Source organism: Pristis pectinata, chromosome 4 (genome assembly GCF_009764475.1).
Source record: "Pristis pectinata isolate sPriPec2 chromosome 4, sPriPec2.1.pri, whole genome shotgun sequence".
NCBI lineage: Eukaryota > Metazoa > Chordata > Chondrichthyes > Rhinopristiformes > Pristidae > Pristis > Pristis pectinata.
This window is the reverse complement of record NC_067408.1, coordinates 42,808,573-42,829,868: the sequence shown is the minus strand read 5'-3', so window position 1 is coordinate 42,829,868 and position 21,296 is coordinate 42,808,573. Positions and strand designations below refer to the sequence as shown.

The 21,296-nt window shown below is 37.9% G+C and overlaps 1 protein-coding gene across 1 annotated transcript in view; it reads right to left on the bottom strand.

Annotated features, from left to right (window-relative positions):
- Positions 1-2,765: 2,765 nt before the first annotated feature.
- Positions 2,766-21,296, bottom strand: part of slu7 (SLU7 homolog, splicing factor) — a 41,529-nt gene continuing 22,998 nt past the window's right edge. Inside the window, exons 6-16 of the mRNA XM_052013717.1 lie at positions 19,740-19,808; positions 18,339-18,383; positions 17,527-17,655; positions 16,241-16,338; positions 12,563-12,630; positions 12,332-12,471; positions 11,542-11,703; positions 9,408-9,512; positions 7,268-7,351; positions 5,800-5,910; positions 2,766-4,353 (exon numbers count right to left, since the gene is read on the bottom strand). Of these exons, the coding sequence (XP_051869677.1) occupies positions 4,174-4,353; positions 5,800-5,910; positions 7,268-7,351; positions 9,408-9,512; positions 11,542-11,703; positions 12,332-12,471; positions 12,563-12,630; positions 16,241-16,338; positions 17,527-17,655; positions 18,339-18,383; positions 19,740-19,808 (1,191 nt within the window). The 3' untranslated portion in view covers positions 2,766-4,173. The remainder of the gene's footprint in view (positions 4,354-5,799; positions 5,911-7,267; positions 7,352-9,407; positions 9,513-11,541; positions 11,704-12,331; positions 12,472-12,562; positions 12,631-16,240; positions 16,339-17,526; positions 17,656-18,338; positions 18,384-19,739; positions 19,809-21,296) is intronic.

Genomic DNA, 21,296 nt, shown 5'->3' with positions numbered 1-21,296 from the left:
AAAAAACAAAAATTGGATGGAAGGTCACAAATGGTTGGACCTAGGATGCTGCTTGGAGGAATTCTTGCAGTGATACCCCAAGGCAGGCTTGATGGACCTCAACACCATTGTCCTTTGTACAACATACAAATTCAGCCTGGTTTCCCCTTAGTTTCCATGAACTCCAATTTTATTTGGAAACAGAAAAATTTCTATTTCCAAATAAAATAATTTCTGTTTTCCCAAAAGATCACAAGATCACAAGACAAAGGAGCAGAAGTAGGCCATTCGGCCCTTCGAGTCTGCTCCATATAGAAAAGTGCACCAGATTCCAGCATCTGCAGAATTTCTTGTGTCACCACCAATGCTGTCTCTGTAAAACTTTCCAAAGTTACTGTTAAGGATAAATGAACCAACATCTGTATCCTCTCCCACTAATTAGGCATCAAGGCACATTTGGCCAAGTGCTGCCTTGATGTCAATGCAGTCAATCTTACCTTTGCCACATTGGGTATCTTGAGGCAATAGAAAAACACTCCCATACCCATCCTGTACTGACAGTCACCCACTCCCATACTGACACGTCTATCCATGGTCTCCTCTACTTCCATGTTGAGGCCAGACGCAGGTTGGAGGAACACATTATATTCTGCCGTGGGAGTCTCCAACCTGACGGCCTCAACATCGATTTCTCTAACTTCTGGTAACTCCACCCCTTCTTTTTCTTCTCCCACCCCACCCCCCCAACTCTTTTGTCTTCCCTTATTCCTGTGGCTCCCTTCCCCCCAACTTGATGACCTGCCCATCTCCTCTCTTCCCTTCCCCCATCCTTTATTCCATGGTCCACTGCCCTCTCCTAATGAATTTCTTCTTCAGCCCTTTGCCTCTTCTATCACCTCTCAGTTTATTACATCTCCTCCCTCTCCCCCACCCACCTACCTTCCCCCTCACCTGGACTCACCTATCACCTGTCTGTGTGTGCTCCTCCCCCTCCCCCCACCTTCTTAGTCTGGCTTCTACCCTCTTCCTTTCCAGTCCTGATGAAGGGTCTCAGCCTGAAACGTCAACTCTTTATTTCCCTCCATGGATGCTGCCTGACCTGCTGAGTTCCTCCAGCACTTTTTTTGCGTATTGCTCCAGATTCCAGCATCTGCAGAATTTCTTGTGTCACCACCAATGCTGTCTCTGTAAAACTTTCCAAATTTACTGTTAGGGATAAATGAACCAACCTCTGTATCCTCTCCCACTAATTAGGCCTAGTTACAATCAGTTGGCTCGAATGCACTGGTTACATTGTTTGCATGCCTAACACCAGACTCCTGAAAGATGTGGACAGATGAAAAGATTCAATGATGTGCTCAAAGAATCCTTGAAGAAATGCAACATCCTCAGTCATCCGAAATTCTGGCCCACATTTTATTGTGGACTAAAGGGCCTGTTCCTCTGCTGTACTGTTCTATTCACTCAAAGTGGAGAAGGAGCATTTGGAATGTCTTGAGAACCAAGGTCATGCATCAGGAGCACGTGACAGAAGGAGGGAACCACTTCATAAACAACCCATCCACATACCACCTGCTCCTACTGTGGCAGAATCCGCAGCTCCCTCATCAGCCACCAGAGAACTTACAAAACCAAGGTGGGTCATCCTCTATTATGAGGGACCACTTAAGAAGGTCTCTGCAATTTTTCACTTTGCCCATGTTTGGAGGACCTAGGCTGTAATGAAGTCAGGAGCCAGAGAGTCCTATCAAAACGAGGTCACCACTGTAAACTGATGGTCTTAACATTGTCAACAACATTTTCCATTGCATTACTGATTAATCAGCAGAGAGGCAATAATTTCAATTAGATTTTGTCCCAATCTTAAAAATATTAAATTAATTGATTACATTTTGTTGCAACTCGATTTAAATATCTGAAATAAATTATTCATTGCTCACTAATAAACAAAGTTGTTCAGTTTTTCATTCAAAATATTTCAATAGGACTCATCACAGAACACACAGGTCAACAGAGAGCTCCCAATTTAGAGGAAAACTTTCACCACCACGTACTTATGCCTTGCTCCAGCAACCAGAAAGGTTCTTAAATCTCATTCATCGTGCTGCCTCATCCTAGGAGCATCCTTTCTCTGGCTGAAATTGGATGAACAAAAGTTGTTATTTGTATTTGTGTAAATATTTTCCTCATTTCTTTGCTGCTCCTACTCTTTGGAATGGAGTGGGAAATTCATCCTCCAAATCCCAAAGAACTCACTCATCAGCATATTGGGGTGGAACAAGTCCAAGGAATGGAGAAACTCCTTGCCAAATGTTAATCACACCGTTACATCCTGTTGTTGCTGTTGGTCTCGAGGCTTGGATATAACACAGAATGACACCAGGCCAGCAACCCGGCTATGTAAAAAGATTAAGTGACTGAAATCACTACTTGCAATAAAAAAAGACTGAAGATAAGGCAGTGGTCGTACCATGAAAACATACCCAGAAACAAAGCTTGGAGCTGAGAGGGAGGATAAGAATGAATGTTAGGCCAGAATTTGCTGGGGAATACTGGCAGTTCTGCAGGGAGAACTCTCAGCACTCATTCCAAATGCTAACAAGTTCAGCTCTTCCATACAGACGTGGAAGACACAAATCTGCTGGCTATGCTGCTGTTGACCTCTAGCAGGAATCCAGCAGCGTCTGCCCAGTGAACATATGCCAGGATCGGGGAGTCCATTTACCTCAACAGCAATTTTATGGCTATGAGAAAGAAAGGTAATAGAAGGCAAAGAATGAGGCAAGTGCACTAAAATATTTGTATTAAAGACATTGATTTAAACAGCAAAAAGTAACAAATTAGCACATTTTTATAATATACAAAATGTCACAATATACTGTCAGTGGGCACACCATGTAATTAATTGCAAGGTCATGGCATCAAATCAATACAACCAGCAAGCTCATCTGCTCCTGATCTTTAACCAGTTTCCTATTGCACTGGGCATATTTGGATGTCAGATGAAATGTATACTGGAGGGTGGGGCTGTAGATTCACAGACATGGAAAAAAAATCACTGCATTAATAACAATTGGAACACACAAGATCTCCTTCAATTGTACAATTAACTACTTAGCAGGCCAACTGACTATGATTCTCACCACTTTGGTTGATAGTTATTTTATTGTGCAGCACTTTCTTTTTCTGGAGTGCCCATTTATAATGTTAATTAAGATCCAAGAGTGGCTTAAGTTGACAATGAAGAACCTGTCCAAGAGCAAACTCAGAAACAGCTTGTCTGCATTTATTGTATGTCCTCTGTTGTGAGAGTCTGGGGGAAATGACATTTTGTTCCTCCATGTGTTTTTATAGCATATGGGTGAATGACAGTAAAGTACAACCTGAACTTCTGTTACACTGAAGAACTAATAGGCAGGTCTTACAATTTAAGTTCTGTAAAATTTTGAACATAGTTTTTCAGCTGTGGTCTCAAATATAGAAAACATATGCAATACCTTTGAGAAACGTATTCAATTTCCTTAAAATTGTGATCAATATACGAGTGGCATTGACAAAGTGATGGTCGTTTGATGTGACGGAGTATATTTTGGGAACGTAGTTCAAGAATGAGAGGATGGGCTGTTTAATAAATAGGTCATCATAAATGGGAAGTATCATCCTTGGAGCCATGTTATTTTGCAGCAACTGCTTATACAATAAGAAGCAATGGAACCTAAATTTGTATTCACTGAAGCTGGAATTCAAACATTAAAACTGAAGAGGTACTGGTAAAATGATGTGACCACAGTGCCAACAGGGGAAAAGAGAAACTGCATTCATTCTCTGCGGAAATTGTGTTTACGATTTCATGGTTGAGAACTTATGGTAAAACAAGAAATGAACTGGCAGATTTTCACCTTAACAAATGTGTATTTCACATATGAATGAATTCAATTTACTTGGAGTACATAATGCAGACTTGCACTACTAAGGAAAATCTTCATAGAATATAAATCTATTTCTCTAACCCTGACAAAATTCACAAGAGCCAGACAATGTAAAATGGCAGTTCCACCACGCAGCAAATATTACACATATTATGTAGTCCTTCAAAGGAAGTCATTGAATAAATTTTGTATTGAATTCCAAGTTTAATCTTTTGCAGACACAATCAAGGCATTGAAATGATTTGAGATTGAAAAAAAATGTTTATTATTGCCCGAGGAAAGAAGCCATAGGATCTTCAGGTCTCTGGCGTTTCATTCTGTATGCCTCCATTTCTTCTTCTGTGGGCTCTTTTGTTTCATATATGCTGTTATAACCTCGTTTACGTTCATCCATTTGCAAAATGTGTTCAACCTGCTTCAAACGAGCTTCTTCAGCTACCAGGGCCTAAAGTAAGGGAAAAATAAAAAGTTATGCTCCAACTTTAAACCTGAAAATTTAATATTTGATTCCCAAAATTTGCAACAAGAATATTGAAAACTATGATCCAGGGTAAATGTATAAATATGAAGATAAACTAGATAAGCATTTTGGCTGAACATGCATTACTTTTTTTCAGTTTTAAACTCAACTTCCCTGATGCTCACATATAGTCAGCAACAAATATCTTCACAGATGACTTAAAGGGTAAAGGGCTAAAAATATCAGAAATGTTTATTCACTTGAACTAGAATTGTTCAGATGTGTCAAATGACTGATCAAAAACTAGGAATTACAAACATTAAACAAGTCAAAATTACAGTCCACACAATAATTAGGAATTCAAAATAAATTTCAAATGAAATGTCAGTTTTTGCATTGTTGAGAAACCACACTGGCCAAAATTTCCAATAAATATGGCAGCTTCAGGTGGAACAGCAGGCATTTCCTCTGCATTTTACATTTTATATAAATGATTTGAATGAAGGCACTGATGGCATGGTTGCTAAATTTGTTGATTATACAAAGGTAGGTAGAAAGTAGCTTGTGAAGAGCATGCAAGGAAGCTACAAAGTGATATAGACAGATAAAAATGAGTTGACAAATGACATGTAATATGAGAAAATGTGAAATCGTCCATTTTGGCAGGAAAAATTAAAAGTATTTTGAAATAGAGAAAATTTGCTGAGCTGGGATGCAGGGGGGGGGGTGGAGGGATCTGGGCACCCTGATACAGGATTCATAAAACAGTATGCAGATATAGCAAGTGATTAGGAAAACTAATAGAATGTTGTTGCTTTGGGGACTCGAATACAAAAGTAGAAAGGTTATGTTTCAATTATATACAGAGCATTGGAAAGACCCCATCTGGAGTATTGGTTTCCTTATTTAATGAAGAATATTAATGCATAGGAACCGATTCAGAAAAGATTTATTAAGCTGATACCTGACATTCACAGGTTGTCTTATGAGGAAAAGTTGGACAATCTAAATGCATACCTGCTGGAGCTTAGAGAAGGAGGGACGTCTTTATTAAAATATACAGGTCCCGAGGGTTCTTGACAAGATGAGTGGGGGAAAAGGACATTTCCTCTTGTGTGAGGAATCCAGAAATAGGGGCCACTGTTTAAAAATAAGTTGTTGCCCATTTAAGACAGTGAGGTGACATTTTTTTCCTCTCAGAGGGGCATGAATCTGGTGAACTCTTTGTCTAAAAACAGTGATGGAAACACCATTGAATATTTTTAAGACAGATAAATAGATTTGTGATAAGCAAGGTGGTGAAAGGTTACTGTGGATAGATAGCAACAATCAGATCAGTCACAATCTTCTTAAATGGTAAAGCAGGCTCAAGGGGATAAGTGGCCTGCTTCCACTTTTAATTTGCAAGGTTGTTAGTAATGTGTGACATACCTTGTTCAGTTTTTCTTTCTTTTTTGCATCTTCATCTTCACTGTCTGAGCCATGACTTTTCTTGCGTTTCTTTTTCTTCTTCTTGTCTGCTTTAAGCTTTTCTTTATGTATCTACAAAAACAACAAGCTTCCAATGTGCTGTTACAATAATTTATATTTATTCATTTTCTGGGATGTTGGAATTACAGGCAAGACCTGTACTTATTGTCCATCCCTAATTATTACAAAGTACCTTTTAAGCTTGTGTATTGGTCATTAAATTATTTCAATGACCGTGTTCCAGACCTTGCACACCCATGCCTGCAATCCCAACTCTTCAGGTGGAAGTAAAAGGGGAAAACGTTAAGAATCAGTGAACATCATGTGATTATGGTTGGGACACTCTGGGTCTCCCTGCCCTAATATTGTGATCAAATAATAAACTGGTTTGTGATAATCAGTTGTATTAAATTATCATAGGCCATAATACTAGATCAACAATTTGGAACTGCAGATCACTTCCACAAAGCAATACCACTGTCCATGCAATATTGCACCTTGCAGTTCTCTGAGAGCATCCTAAAAATTTGAACCAATATAATTCCATTTCAAGTGCTGCAATACTGCCTGTCCCTAGAATCATATTGCTAGATTTGTTTATATATAATCCCTAGTTCCAAATGCTTTAATTGTGAACAAGCAGAACTATCACTACAAGGTCCTGTGTCTTTTAGTCACTCAATTACTAACCCATTGCAGCAGAACTTTATCAAGGTGATCTATATTGAGCTTTTATTTTCTTCCCATCAGGTGGCATTCACTGTATTGATCTTTAATCACTTAGCTTTATGACTGATATCTTTTGCAAATATTAATGCCACATGGTTGAACAAGTCAAACAAATAGAAACACAAATGGCATAGGACAAAAGAATATAACACGGTTTTTTTTCTACACATGAATTTAGCCAAAATCTTGCTGCCATTTTACAATAAAAGTAGTTCTGATTTGGCAGAAACTTTCCTTACACCATTCTTACATGGTGCAGTAGCAATATAACTGATGTATAAAGATATCAATACTTACATTTGTATCATAAATTAAGAAAAACAATCTTGATCTTTTATATTGGTCATAGCTGGCATAATGGAATTGAATGTATTTTCTATGATTGTCCAGACTTGACTTATTTTTAATCAGAAATTGAACCACCATGAATTGATAAGCACGTAATATATACAGAAGCCCTTGCAGAGAACCAAGTCCCATTGGATCTAAATATAATACCTGTCAACACATCTCAATATCTATGACAACAACCTTGTTACTTTAACAAAGACATCAACAGAAGTTGCCATCAAGATTTCACAGGTTTCAAAAAATCAGCAATTCAGGGACTGACATTCCCAAGTTATTGCTTAATCAAGTTTCATATGCCATTATGGTGTTCCATTATAATTGTACAGAATGCAACACAAATGATACTTGCCTCAACTAAAGTTTTTGGTATGCTGTCACATGCCTGCTGGTTAGAATCTGGAATTTCAGGTAGACATGTGGTGTCATCCTCCTCCTACAATGAGGAAATAAAGAACAGTACAAGTTAGACAGTAAATGAACATTGCTTGTTCCACTCAAAATTTGTCTGTAGCTAAAATGGACATTGCTGGAACAACATTGCAGTCTAGCAACGTCTAACAAATTTAAAAATAGATTGATATTGCATGAGTAGATTCTTTGATGAAAGCAGAAATAAAACTTCAGTTTTTAAATTCAGACAATGCTCAGAGTAAAGATTACTGTTACATTTTTTTTTGGAGTTTCTGCCCTTTAGACCAATCTTCCAAGCGAGGGAAAACACAGAGAAGCCTCTTCAATTTGCTTCAGCTACTCGTTTATTTGTGTAATCATCCCTCATTGTCATCTCAAAAGTGGGTTATTCATTAAATACAGGCAACCCCTGCATTATTGGGGGGGGGGGTGCAATCTGTTCCCAGAAAACCGTGCGCATCATGATTTTCCACAACAAAAAGCCACATCATCTGCACTTGCTTCAAGAAATGCAAGATTAAAATATAATTAACATTGACACATAAATTCATGTCTCAGATCTTTTGTTGGTGACTTGTGAATTCTGTAAGGGCAAATTTCCATTACCCAAACTGCTCTAATATGGGGGTCACCTAGACACGAACTTCACTCTCAGCTCCTTTGTTAAAGCAGCAGCATGCATCCTCTACTGGTTGATCCAGGTCCTGGGTTAAAAATTTTTTTTAAATTCACTCACAGGATATGGGAGTCACTGGCATATCTATTATTTATTGTCCTTTCCGAATTACCCTTAAGGGGGTAGTAATAAGCTGCCTTCTTGAATCAATACAACCTCACAGCACTGTAATAAACTGGCAAAAGTTAGGGTGGTGCATCAATTGAAGAACATGTAGGTTATGGGGTTCCCACCTAAAATCTACCCTTCAGGAAGTAAAGATCACTGGTTTTGGAAGTGCTGTCAACAAAACCTCAGCAAGTTACTAGAGTTTGTTCCAGTAGGTGGAGTGAATGTTTGAAGTGGAGTAGAGGGTTCCAGTTAAGCCACCTGCTCTGACTTGGATGGTCTCAAGCTTCTTGCAGGACCTGCACCCATGAAGACACATGGAAAGTATTTCATCAAATTCCTAAACAGTTCCTTGCTCAAGGTAGATAAGCCTAGGAAGGTCAAGAGTTCTCTCTGAGCTACTCTTGTAATCACACTATTTACTGGGCTAGTCCAATTAAGTTCCTAGGATGTTGATAATCCCAGCAAGTTTGAACAATAATAATGCTATTGAAAGACAACAGGAGCTAGTTAAACACTCTGTTCTGGAGATGGTCATTGATTGGCTGATGTGTGACACAAATATCAATTGTTAACCTGAATACCATGTTTTGCAGCATCCAGACAGCAACTATTTTATAACCCGAAGAGTCACAGGAGCACCTATTAATTAGCCGCAAACGACCCCATTTCTGCGCAGCTGAGAAAGGTTGTGCCGAAGTCACTCCACAGGGAACTCCTGTCCTGGGTTTGAGATTACTGGTCTTCAAAAACCACTGTCATTTTCTTCTATACCAGGTATGATACCAGGCAGTCATAAATGAACAGTAACTACAGGTACGCTTTCCTAGATTCTGATTTGCCTTGGGATTCTAAATGCCGTGTTCAGTCAAATGATGATTTCAAGAACAGCAACTCTCATCTCATTAGTTAAAGTAAACCATTTTGTGTACCAGTAGGTAAATTATTGGGTAGCAAGTGCCTCAACATAGCACTGCTGATGAAACCTTCTAACATTTTACTGACAGGGTGATGATGATGATAATTGTCCGATTAGACTTGTCCTGCATTTTGTCAAATCTGGGCAATTTTTCACTTCACTGGGCAGATTCCAATGTCACTTCCAGAAATGTTTTGGCTAAAACTAATATTAAAGATTAAAACCTGAACTCTGTTAATCAGTGTCAGCACAAGGTGGAGTAAGTAGCAAATATTAATGGAAAAAAAGCTAAGCACACAAGACAACATTTTGACCTTTAAATTATATACATTTACAATAACATAACAGGTTGTTCTGAAACACTGCATTACTTACAGCAATCTGCTTCCCTGCTTCGCCAGTACAGTAGGAAGTTTTGATAAATGAATGGCAGCATTTGTACCCCCATTTCCCATCTTTCCAGTAGGATCCCCATACAGACTGTAAATAATGAGAAAACATTAAATCAAAATGAATATTCAATCAATACAATTTTAAAATTATTGCACCTTATTGCACTGCACTTTCTCTGTAGCTGTGACACTTTACTCTGTACTGTTATTGTTTTTACCTGTACTACATCAATGCATTCTGTACTTACTCAATGTAACTGCACTGTGTAATGCATTGACCTGTATGATCGGTTTGCAAGACAAGTTTTTCACTGTACCTTGGTACAAGTGACGATAATAAATCAATACCAAAACTTTGAAATATATATGTGAATGAATTACAATGATCGTGCACAAGATTAGATTTTTTTTTTAAAAAGGGATAGCTGGCTTTCTAAGCAGTAATTATAGCTTCGCCCAACATTAAAAACTCACTTGTACATCATGCAACAAAGAGCAAGATTTTTCAAGGTATTTTATAATAGGATTATCTGTAAAGACCAGAGACTCATCTCAATTGATACAATTTTTGATTGCTGTGGGAAAGGATGCAAAGAGGGCTGTGTCACTAAGGACAGAACCAATGACAACCAATTTTAGGATTTCTGTATTAAACTAGTCACATGAGGAAATTACAAGAAGTTTCACAGAGTAACGTACACTGGTAGCTTTGCTGTAATTACTACTCAAAATCTATGCCATTGTCCCTTTCTCCTCTAAGTATTATAATAATCATTTTGAGTAACCTACACATATTAGATTTATTCTTCTCTCTCAGGTATTTGGACAATTATTTGGATTTCTTTTATTTTCACAATAGAATTTTTTATTCTCATTGATGATATTACTTTTACTTCAACTCCCCTCTTACACCCCACTAGAAAATAACGCATCATGGTCTAAGGCTGTATAACAGTCAATGGATTGGAGTCTGGTATTAGTGCCTCGAAGAAATAACCATTTAGGAAATGCACACCCGCGCAGCACCAACCTGCCTCACAGAACTAGATAAGAACATTACAAAGTCATCAGTTTTACTAGGGGTCCAACTGCTGGAGCAAGACATAGACCAACTGTGAAGCAAGGTGGGTGGGGAGGGAATGAGAGCAAATATGGGGGGGATAAAAGCAAAGAGAAGACCACTGGACACACTCAGGGATATCATGTTAAGGATTTGATCAAGAAAATTAAGTGCCAGCCTAGATGACGTACTCAAAAGTAGGATCGAGTCCAGAAGTGTCACTGCATCAATCTAATTGGATGAAAAATTAATCCCACATCCTCTTTGCCCTCTCAGCTGGATGTAAAACCATAGAAACAGTTTGGAACAGAAATAGACCACTCAGCTCACTGTACCAGATCTCTATAGAGTAACACAGTCACTCCTACTCTCTGTAATCCAGCTAATTATTTTCCCATCATGCCTATCCATATCTCTTGTAAACCCTGATTGTTAAGGATAGTGGAAATAAAGTCAGTAAGTCCTAAATCATAACCTTTATCACATTCTACTTTCATTTTTGTCCATCCACAATACTATTCAAAGAACAGGGGCCTAGTCAACATTAATACCTCAACCAACACCCAAAAACAACTTGCCTGGATGGTTACCGAATTGCTATTTATTAAACCCTGCTGTGTTTAAATCAGATTTCCCCATAATAAAACACTGACTCCTAAAGATCGTCATTTGCTAAAAAGTGCTTTTAGGTACCCCAAGATCATGAAAAGTCCAATATAAGTGCAAGTTCTTTTTTTTAAATATCTACTGCAAAGTGGTCTTAATTATTACATTTGCTAAGTGCAGAATCCATAAGAATACTGTATGTTCCAGGTAAACAGGAGACAAAGTACTGGATAAGGATTGTTGATTGTGTGAGGAGAATGGTCCAACATGGAGCTGAGAAATCAGATGGAGTGTGGGAGTCAAGGGCTGCTGGATTCTTAGTGAAAAACAAATTCCATTACAATAATCATGCCAAATCTCTGAAGATCAAAAGATGAAATTGTAACAGATTATCAAGCACTTCTAAAGATCAAAGTCTCTGCAGTCTTAACATCAAGACTCAATTACTCACTTTATGGTTACCAATCAGGACATCCTCCTCATACTTGGACTTTATAACTGCTTTCTCTTGACCCTTTAAGACAGCACCATGCCTTGAATACTCTACATAATCCTCCGTCTGAGCTAGCAGCAACTCCCGTGGCGGAACATTCAGATGCTCCTGGCCTCCATACTGCAATGATAAGTGATTACAATTTAAAGACAAATTTCTAGATTAGTGTAAGAGAGATGATCACTGTTCCATGTAGTTTATAGAAATTAATCAGATCATCATATTAGTTATTCCTGTGGGCTTCACAATCCATTACACAAGACAAACTAAAGGCTGAACTTGTTTACCAAGTTCCGAACAGAATTTTGTCTATTTGCCTGGAGAAATAAAACATTGGGTTTGCACCAGAGTTCACTGTAACAATGATTATTTCAGAATTATTCCCAATGCCTCCTTATTTTGAATTTTGTAAAAAAAAAACCACAGTAAAGGACAAAAAACATGGTTTTCTCATAACTTATTCACACTTTTAGGAATGCTTTAATGCCACAGCTACCAGTCGCGTACTAACAGACTACAAGATCAAGGCTTCAGATTATTTTTCCAATCTTTACCCTCAAGTGAAGCCAGAAAAGGAAACCCAATTGAAGCAATATCATGCAGATAAAAAGCAAAAGAGTTAAAAACGAATAAATCAAAGTTCTCCAGATATGGTACATATTTTCAGTAAAATTTGATGAAAAAGATGCTCAGCCTAGACTTGATGATACAACTTCAGTGAAGCTATATAATCTAATTTAATTTGTACCTTCTCCAAAATGCTTCCTTTTTGTTGTTTCTCAAACTCTTCTTTCTTAACTTTGAAGGACTGATGAAGGACTTCAAGCTTTGTAGGATCAGCTTGGAGGTGAACCTCTGAACCTTTCTCATAAGCCTCCCAGGCAAACACTATTAAAAAAAAAACATGTGGTGGTAGCAAAATTACAAAAAGAAAACAAAAGCCTTGAAATCTTTTAAATTCAAATGTTAGATGGCTTACACTGTGTCTGTGCCATTCTGACTGTGTCACCTGTGTAACGCACAAAGTTATCTCCTGCATAGCCAACTCTAGAATAAAAAGACGCAAAAGAATAATTACGGACGATGTCCGAGAAACATTGCCATCACATGTAATGAAGAATTTGACTTATCGTGCACTTTTCACAATACTAAAAGGCATACCAAAACTTTTCACAGCCTATGAATTATTTTTGAATTGTAATCACTGTTGCATTTAGAATAAATTAGGCACTCATTGCAATTATTATTTTTTTAAATCTAAAATGTTGCTTATTCATTACTAGGTTCCCTATTGCTCAGTTGTGATTTGCTGATTTATTAAGCAAGTCTGAGCCAATAAGGCACAGTTACGTCACTTTGATGATAAAACAAATATTCTCTGGATACAGACAGCAAGCCAAAGCTTTTATTGCTGATACATCACCGTACTTATAATGCTCAACTCACAGTGTACCCCACTGAACCACAGAACGAATGTCAATGTTTGTAAGCAAGTGTTCCCCAAGTAAACATTCTTGGCCCCTCAGCAGCAGCAGTATACTTCCAGTGTCATCGGCTCAACATGCAATTGCTTAATGAACACCTTGGCCTTTCTAATGTCTCCATCAATCACTGATATGTTTGGTGCAATTTGCCTGCCTCCCCAACAGCCAGTTCAAGATGCACCACAGTTCACACTAGTTAAAAATATAGGAAGATGGAAGTCATCGACTTTGACACACCACCACAAATTCTGTATCCTCATCGCCAATTCCATCCTTCCCTTTGGCCACTGTCGCAGGCTGAATTTCAATGACCCCAAACCTGCATTTCCAAAGCTATACCCTCTCCAACCAAAATTACTTCCATCTCTGTAACATTACCATCTTTGCACTTGCATTTCCTCCCCAAATCATCATCCACTCATCATCTCCAGTCTCAACTATTCTACCTGTTGGCCAACTTCCAGCTTTCACAAACATTTCCACATTCAAAACACAGCTGCTGGTATCCTACCCTGCACTCACTGAGCTCAACGAAATAAATTAGGTCTCTTGCTTAAAGTTAGTATCCATATATTTAAATCCCTTCACAAGTTTGCGCCTCAATTTTTCCCAAGTTCTTGTAGCCTGCTTACTTTCCATGCACCTTGAGCATTGCCTACTTCCAATCCATTCAGACCACTTCAGCAATCTTGGTTGCGTTTACATCGTCATCTCTTACTAATCAAGACTCTTAATCTACCTTTCTTAACTAAGCCTCTTAACAACTTCTTTGACTTACTGACATTTTTTGTACTTAATAGTCTTGTAAAAACTCTTGGAAGCTCTAACATAAATACATATTATAAATGCAAGTTGCTGCCATCTGGAATAGCATTCACACTGGGAAGGTTTACATGACTTTAATTTACCAAATATTATGATCAGAGTCATCTGAAATGATGTAACTCTTATATTGTTAGTTTGCAATTTTATTTTTGCAAATACTCGTGGATTATACAATATGACACAAGGGCTCTCAATTACTTTATATATTATGTTTTGACAGTCTTCGAGGAATGCAAAAACATCCATTTATTGAATTGTAAAGTGGAAAACAGAAACAAGTATGCACTTGAAGTGAGAGCATTTAACTGCCATATTTCAGAATGTTGAACTTCCTAATTTTCCTTTAAATTCAGCTGAGGGAGAATTATTCTTGTGGCTAGCAAAGTAATAATTCCTTGGAAACAGAGAATATCGGAGCAGGAATCGGCTATTCAACCCTTCAAACCTGCACTACCGTTCAATGTGATCACGGCTGATCATACAAATTCAGTACCCTGTTCCAGCTTTCTTTCTCCTTGTATCCCTTGATCCCTCTTTCCAAAGAAAAATATCCAGCTTCTTGAACGTGGTTAATGATTTGGCTTCAACTGCCTTCTGTAGTAACGAATTCCACAGGTTCACCAGTCTCAGGGAGAAGAAATTCCTCATTTCAGTCTTAAATGGCTTACCCTAATCCTGAGACTGTGACCTCTGGTCATGGATTCCCTGGTCACTGGGAACAGCTATCTTGCATCAAATCAGTTAGAATCTTGCAGTTTTCTACAAAATCCTCTCTCAATATACAAGTCTAATTGATCCAATCCAATCACTTCTGCCATTCCAGGAATCAGTCTGATAAGACTTGAAGTCCCTCCATAGCAAGAACATCCTTCCTCAGATAGGGAGAACAAAACTACACACAATACTGAAGACATGGTTTCACCTGCATAATTGCAGCAAAACATCCCTGCTCTTATACTCAAATTCTCTTATGATGGCCAGCATACAACTTGCCTTCATAATTGCTGGCTGCACTTTCATACTTACTTTCAGTGACTGGTGCACAAGGACATCCAAGTCTTGTTGCACTGTCCCCTTTTCCAATCTATTGCCATTTAGATAACAATTTTTCTTCCTATTATCACCAAAGTGGATAACCTCATATTTACCCACATTAAACTGCATCTGCCCTGTATTTTCCCACTCCCCAAACTGTCCAAATCAACCTAGAGCTTCTCTGCATCCTCCTTAAGGCTCACCCTCCCACCCTGCTTTGTGTTGTCTGTAGACATGAGCTTATTACATTTAATTTCCTCATCCAAATTACTTACATACTGTATGTTGCATCAAGCTGGGGTCCTAGCACTAATCTCTGTTGTACCCTGCTAGTCACTGCCTATTATTCAGAAAAAGACTTGTTTATTCCTAACCTTTGTATCCTGCTGGCCAATCAATTCTCTATCCACATCAGCAGTCCCATGTCCTTTAATTTTGTCTCATGTGATACATTTTTTGAAAGCTTTCTTGAAGTCCAAAGACACTACATCCACTGGTTCTCCCTCATCTTTTATGCTAGTTAAACACTTGGGTTATTCAGTAGATTTGTCAAGCACAATTTGCCTTCTGTGTATCCATGTAGACTTTGTCTGAACTTGTCACCCTTCCCTACATGCTCCATTATTAGATCTTTTACAATGAACTCTAGCATTTCTCCACTACCGAGGTCAGGCTAACTAGTCCATAATTCCCTGATTTCTATCTCAGTTTTTAAATATTGGGTTACTTTAGTTACACTTCAGTTTGCTAGAACTGTACCAGAGCCTAAAGAATGCTTAAGAATTATCTACTATTTCTAGGGTTAGTTCCTTAAACATTCTGGGAAGACCACCATCAGGCCTTGTGGATTTATTAGTCTTCAATCCCTTCAGTTCCCCTAAATCCATTTCCCTACAAATACATATTTCATTTAGTCCCTCTCTTTCACTAGACCGTGTTCTCCCAACGTTTCTGGGAGGTTATTTGTTTCCTCCTTTGAAGGCAGAACCAGAATATGAATTTGACTGGTTTGCCATTTCTTTGTTCCCCTTTATAAATTCCCCATTTTCTGTCGACAAGGGAGCTATATTTGTCTTCACATATCAATGGAAGCTTTTACTGTTAGATTTTATGTTCTCTGCAACCTTACTCCTGATCATTCCCTTTGTCCTCATCTGGGGAATTTTAAACTGCTCCCTGCTAGTTGTTATACTGGCACAATACATTTTCTCGGCGTATGCAAAAAAAAATTGATATAGAAAAACATGATTATAAATATCTTCAGATGCAGCTGTGGTAATCATTCAAATGGCTGTTCATCGCCAATAGCTTACTCATCTGGATTTCTGCCGGTGTTAGAATAGGGATTCTCCCTCATGGCTCTTGTTTTCGGATCATAGTATGCTGAATTTGGATCCAAGTTTCTGAGATACTAAGGAACAGAAAAAAAGTTGCAACAATTAAATTTAAATTGAGCATTGTTTTGTAGTTGAAGTATTATCTGCACAACTGAAATGTAGCGTGTACAGAATCACAACCTTCAACTCTCATTTAAATTTAATTTCTCAGAGTTTGCTATTTTGTTGAACTCCTCTCTTTGGCTTTTAAAAATAAGCATGACAAAATACATTTTTTAAATAGGAGTTTCTCAACAAAACAACTCACAACAAAATTCATGCACCAAATACCGTTTTCTTCAGCTGAACAAGTTCTTTACTCGAGGATTATGTTTTTGGTGTGGTGCAGATCAAACAAGGTCTCATGGCAATAGAGTCCTGACTGGTCAGTGTCTCTGCATTTTGGAGAGAGTAAGCGAAGTGAAAAATGAAAGGAAAACCCCATCCTTGGTGTAATTATGGAGTGCCAGAACAAACACTGTTGGCTTAGTCTGATAGCTTCAAAATCACCCCCATACAGGTTGTTATTATTCTTAAGAGACTAACCACTGATAAATGGTATATGAAGGCTGTGCAATATGGTTCTACAAATATTGACAATGAGATACCATGGACCCATATTTCTAGTGCTCAAAATACAAAATCAGTTATTTAAAACATGGAGAAACATTTTTCTGTATAGAACAGAAAATGCAAATAAAATATTAAGCAGTTTTGCTGCGACCTTACTGTCAATGAAATCAAAATGAATTCAAAGAGATAATCTACATTTGAAATTAATAAAGGCTTTTAGAAAGTTGTATGGATTGTTACTTTAAACAATGTAGTACTTTGAAATACTACTGGAATACAAATAAATCTGGGCAATTTGGGCTGAAAAACATCAGTTGCTTAAGCCAGGAGGCACATTGCAAGCCAACTTTGTTTGCTATGGAATGTGATCCAAAAGAAAAAAAAGTGGGCCATGAAAACACTTTTAAGACTGGTGCATTATCAAATTAATAACATGATACAGGGAACAGCTCAAGTCCATTCAAAAGGAATATGAAATTTATCTTTAAGTGAGGAAAATATCTCAGTCTGTACCCTGGAAGCATAAACAAGTTGCAGCCATTTTATCTAAGACCCTAATACCAGTAAATGATACCGTTCAGCAAAGAGGTCTACATGAAGATTAGAAAAGATTGTGCTTAAAACTAAACATAAGCGTTGTATATTCATACTTTTGCAATGTCCTCACGAATGCGGAGATTTCTAACTGTAATTCTTCTCTTGGAGTCGAAGTTTTGCCCAGGCATATCAATATCATCAGCATACTTATCTTCATCCTCATCTTCACTGTTGTCCTTTTCCTGAAATAACAAAGTTCAATGATACGCCAGACCTCCATCAAAAAACAATTTTCAGCAGAGTCATCCATCATATTATCAACTCATTTGTTTGTGTTCTTGTCAACTCCCAAAAAACAAAACTACCCTTTTTGCTCTATTAGTACAATGGATTATCTATGAGGAATAAATTGGACTTTGAACAAGTGTAATAATTAATTTAGCAATTAAATATAAAATTGTTCACCTTTGTTTTTAATCTAATTAGTATTATTTGTGCATTATTCTCAGATGGTTGCAAGGATAAATGCAAAACACTGGAATGCAGAAGAGGAAGATTTCAAGTCAAAGTCAGCTAGAAGTAGAATTGCTTTAATTGGGTTGGCTGGAGGAAGGCCTCAGCTTATCCTCCTGATCGGTATCAAGCGACTCAAGGTATACCAGTCAAGGACTGCATTAAGGCACTACAGATCAATTTCATAGCTGAGATGCCCTCCATAGTGTCAAGGCTCCTAAAAGTAAAATGAAGAATGCCTCCTTGCCCCTGTTGAACAAGACTAGAGCACAAATCAGGAATGGAAAGTGAAAAAAGTGGAAGAATGAAAATTGTATATGACACTAATTCCAAACAGAAATACTTTGCAGATTGTTCCAAATTAAATGCGGAAGATTTATCAGAAAATTTTCCATTTAATTAAAACGCATACTCCTGAATTATGGTCCTCTTCTCCCCACTGAGATCTTGAAGAATTCTACAGTAATAAAAAGAAATATAGATCAACCACACAGCACAATTACACAACAGTAACTATAGATTTATATCCATTCTATGGAGTAGCCTTGTATTAACAGTAATAAATTTTCTGTTATTTCAGTAACAAGACTATACATATTTCTTGTTGAAATGTTGCTTTTATTATCTTTTTTTTAAACTAACAAATGCTTTCCGGTTGGTCACACAGGCATTTTGTCACTAGTGACATTTCACATGCTGTGCATACAGTAGGCGAACAATAGAAGCTTAGTTTTGATGAAAGGTTATTGACCCAAAACATTTTTCACTTTGCCAATGCTGTGTGGTCTACTGAGTATTTTTATTATAGAAGGTTTGTTATCTGGAAATTTTTATTTGAAATATATGCCGAATAGCAATAGTTAAAAGTGCTACACGTATTTCCAGCATCTGCAGTTCTGTATCAGACTTCCTTTGGGATTTCAACAACAGTTGAAAAAATTTGAAAGTACATAAAAATCAAATAAAAATAAAGCAATTTATGTATGCCTTCAATTTACTTTCTTTGAGTATTGACCAAATAGGAGGATTGTAAATGTCAAAACACATACATCTAGTTCAGAAGGCTATGTGTATGTATTACACAGAGATTGGAAACTACAAATTGCAGAGGCTCAATAAGATATTTACAAAGCAAATAACGAGGAAGGAGATTATACAAATGGCTCCTCTTCAAATAAAGTTAATTAACTAAAAATAAGCCACTTAAATTTCTTCACTTGTTCTGACCCTGAACATTACCTCGAAGAGGAATTCTAGAAGAGGCTGAATGTAATTCTCATGTTACACAATTTATGCTTGTAGTGACTAAAGGTTTCACAGCAAGGGCTAGAGCCCAATCATTTACAAAGGAATTACAAATGCGGTTACACAAGGTTTGAATGAAGCCAAGACAGAGGAGGTAATCACTAAGCATTACATTTACTTAGTACTGAGATATTAGTCATAGACTAACTTTACATCTGAGCCAAAAATTCCCTCTTCCATGCAGTGAATAGATGATTCATGAATAAATCAGAAAGCTGGAACATCTTAACAACCTGAGAAGTAACTTCAAGCTTAGAAGCAAGTATGACACAAACATTCATCCTAGCCCACTTCAAGCAAAGCCCACTCCAATTCAAGAGCTCCTTCCTTCTTGGTATTGGTAACAGCACTCCTTGGATGGAAACCCATTTCTGTCACACCAACCTTTGCATCAAAACTGTTATATGATCATAGTCATTTGCAGAAATACCTTCTGCCTAGTCTTGGCACGAGCAAATAACACAATGTCAAAGCATTAGATGTAGTGCTTCTGGGTTATCATACTCACCACATAGTCCACCAACTTCCCAGATGCTAGCTCTTCCTGCAGTTTCTGAGCTTTAAGAGTCCGCTTGGCCTAAAAAGATTTAACATCATTTTAACTGTGACCAGAAAGGACTTCAAGTTCACTATACTTTGCAGAAAGCATGTCGACTTCTCCAGGTGCTCTTTTTTTTATTATTATTATACAATTACTAAGGGCAATGGCATGGCAAAAAGTTTAGAGCCCAGGGATCCAAGGCAAGTTGGAAAAATGGATCCAGAATTGACCTTTAATAGGAGGCAGAATGTGATAGTGAAAGGTTGATTTTGTGATTAGCAGCCTGTGACCATTAGTGTACCACAGGGATTGTTGGGGCCCCTGAGTGTTTCCTTTTAAATAGACAATTTAGATGTGAATGCAAGAGGTAAGAGTAGTAAATTTGCAGAAGACATGAATATTGGTGGTGTCATTGATAGTGAGGAAGACAATCACAGGCTACAGGATATCATTGATCAATTGGCAAGAAGGGCAGATCCACTTCTAGTGAGTGAATTGGTCACAACAGGTTCAGTTCTTATTACATATTTTTTTGCATTTAATTGCTGACTTGACAAAACCTACCCACCTCTGGGAGCTGAGGTTATCTTTTCAGCAGGGAAGTCTCACCTATTTGACTATATTAACAGTGATCTATTATACCAAAAATCACTCATATCAATTATTTATCAAAGAACCCAAATTCTGTGCAAATAGAAAGATGCAAAAGCAATACGAATGTAACAGCAATACAATACGAAAGCTCTCTCCATTGCAATTCATCAACCAAGTAGAGAGGTACAAGTGATAAGGCATGCATTTAGCTCCATCTACAGGGCACACAACATAACACTTCAGCTTTTCTTTTTTTTCTTTCCCCCCCCCCCCCCTTCCCCCTCCTTCCCCCTCCACCGCAATGCAATTTGCCTCCAGCACTTTAAAGTGAAGAGCTTTTTCCAGGTCAGGACTCATTGCCACAGATTTTGCATTCAGTGGGGAATGAACCTGCCCAAGGACTTCCTTTGGAGTTTTGCAGCAGGTCTTGTGGTCAAAGCAGCAAACCACCCTCTTTACAGGAGGAACAGCAGTCTGTTGCAATAGTGGAAGCATCAGTGTGTCTCCCACATGGAGTCTAAGTCAGATTACTCAGTACAATGTTAAATCATATGAGAACATAGAACAGTACAGCACTGGACAGGCCATTAGGCCCACGATGTTGTGCCAATCTTGATGCCAATTTATATTAAATGTCCTCCTCCTGTGTATCATCCATATCCCTCCATTCCCTTCATATTCACGTCTACCCAAAAGCTTCTTAAACTCCACCAAAGTACCTGCTTCCACTACTACCCTTGGAAACCTATTCCAGGTAGTTACCACTCTGTGTAAAAAAAAACTTGTCCCTCATGTCACCTTTAAACCTCCTCCCTCTAACCTTAAAAGCATGTCCTTTGGTGTTTGACATTTCTACCCTGGGGAAAAGATTCAGACTGTCTACCCTATCTATGCCACATAATTTTAAAAACCTCTATCAGGTCTCCCTTC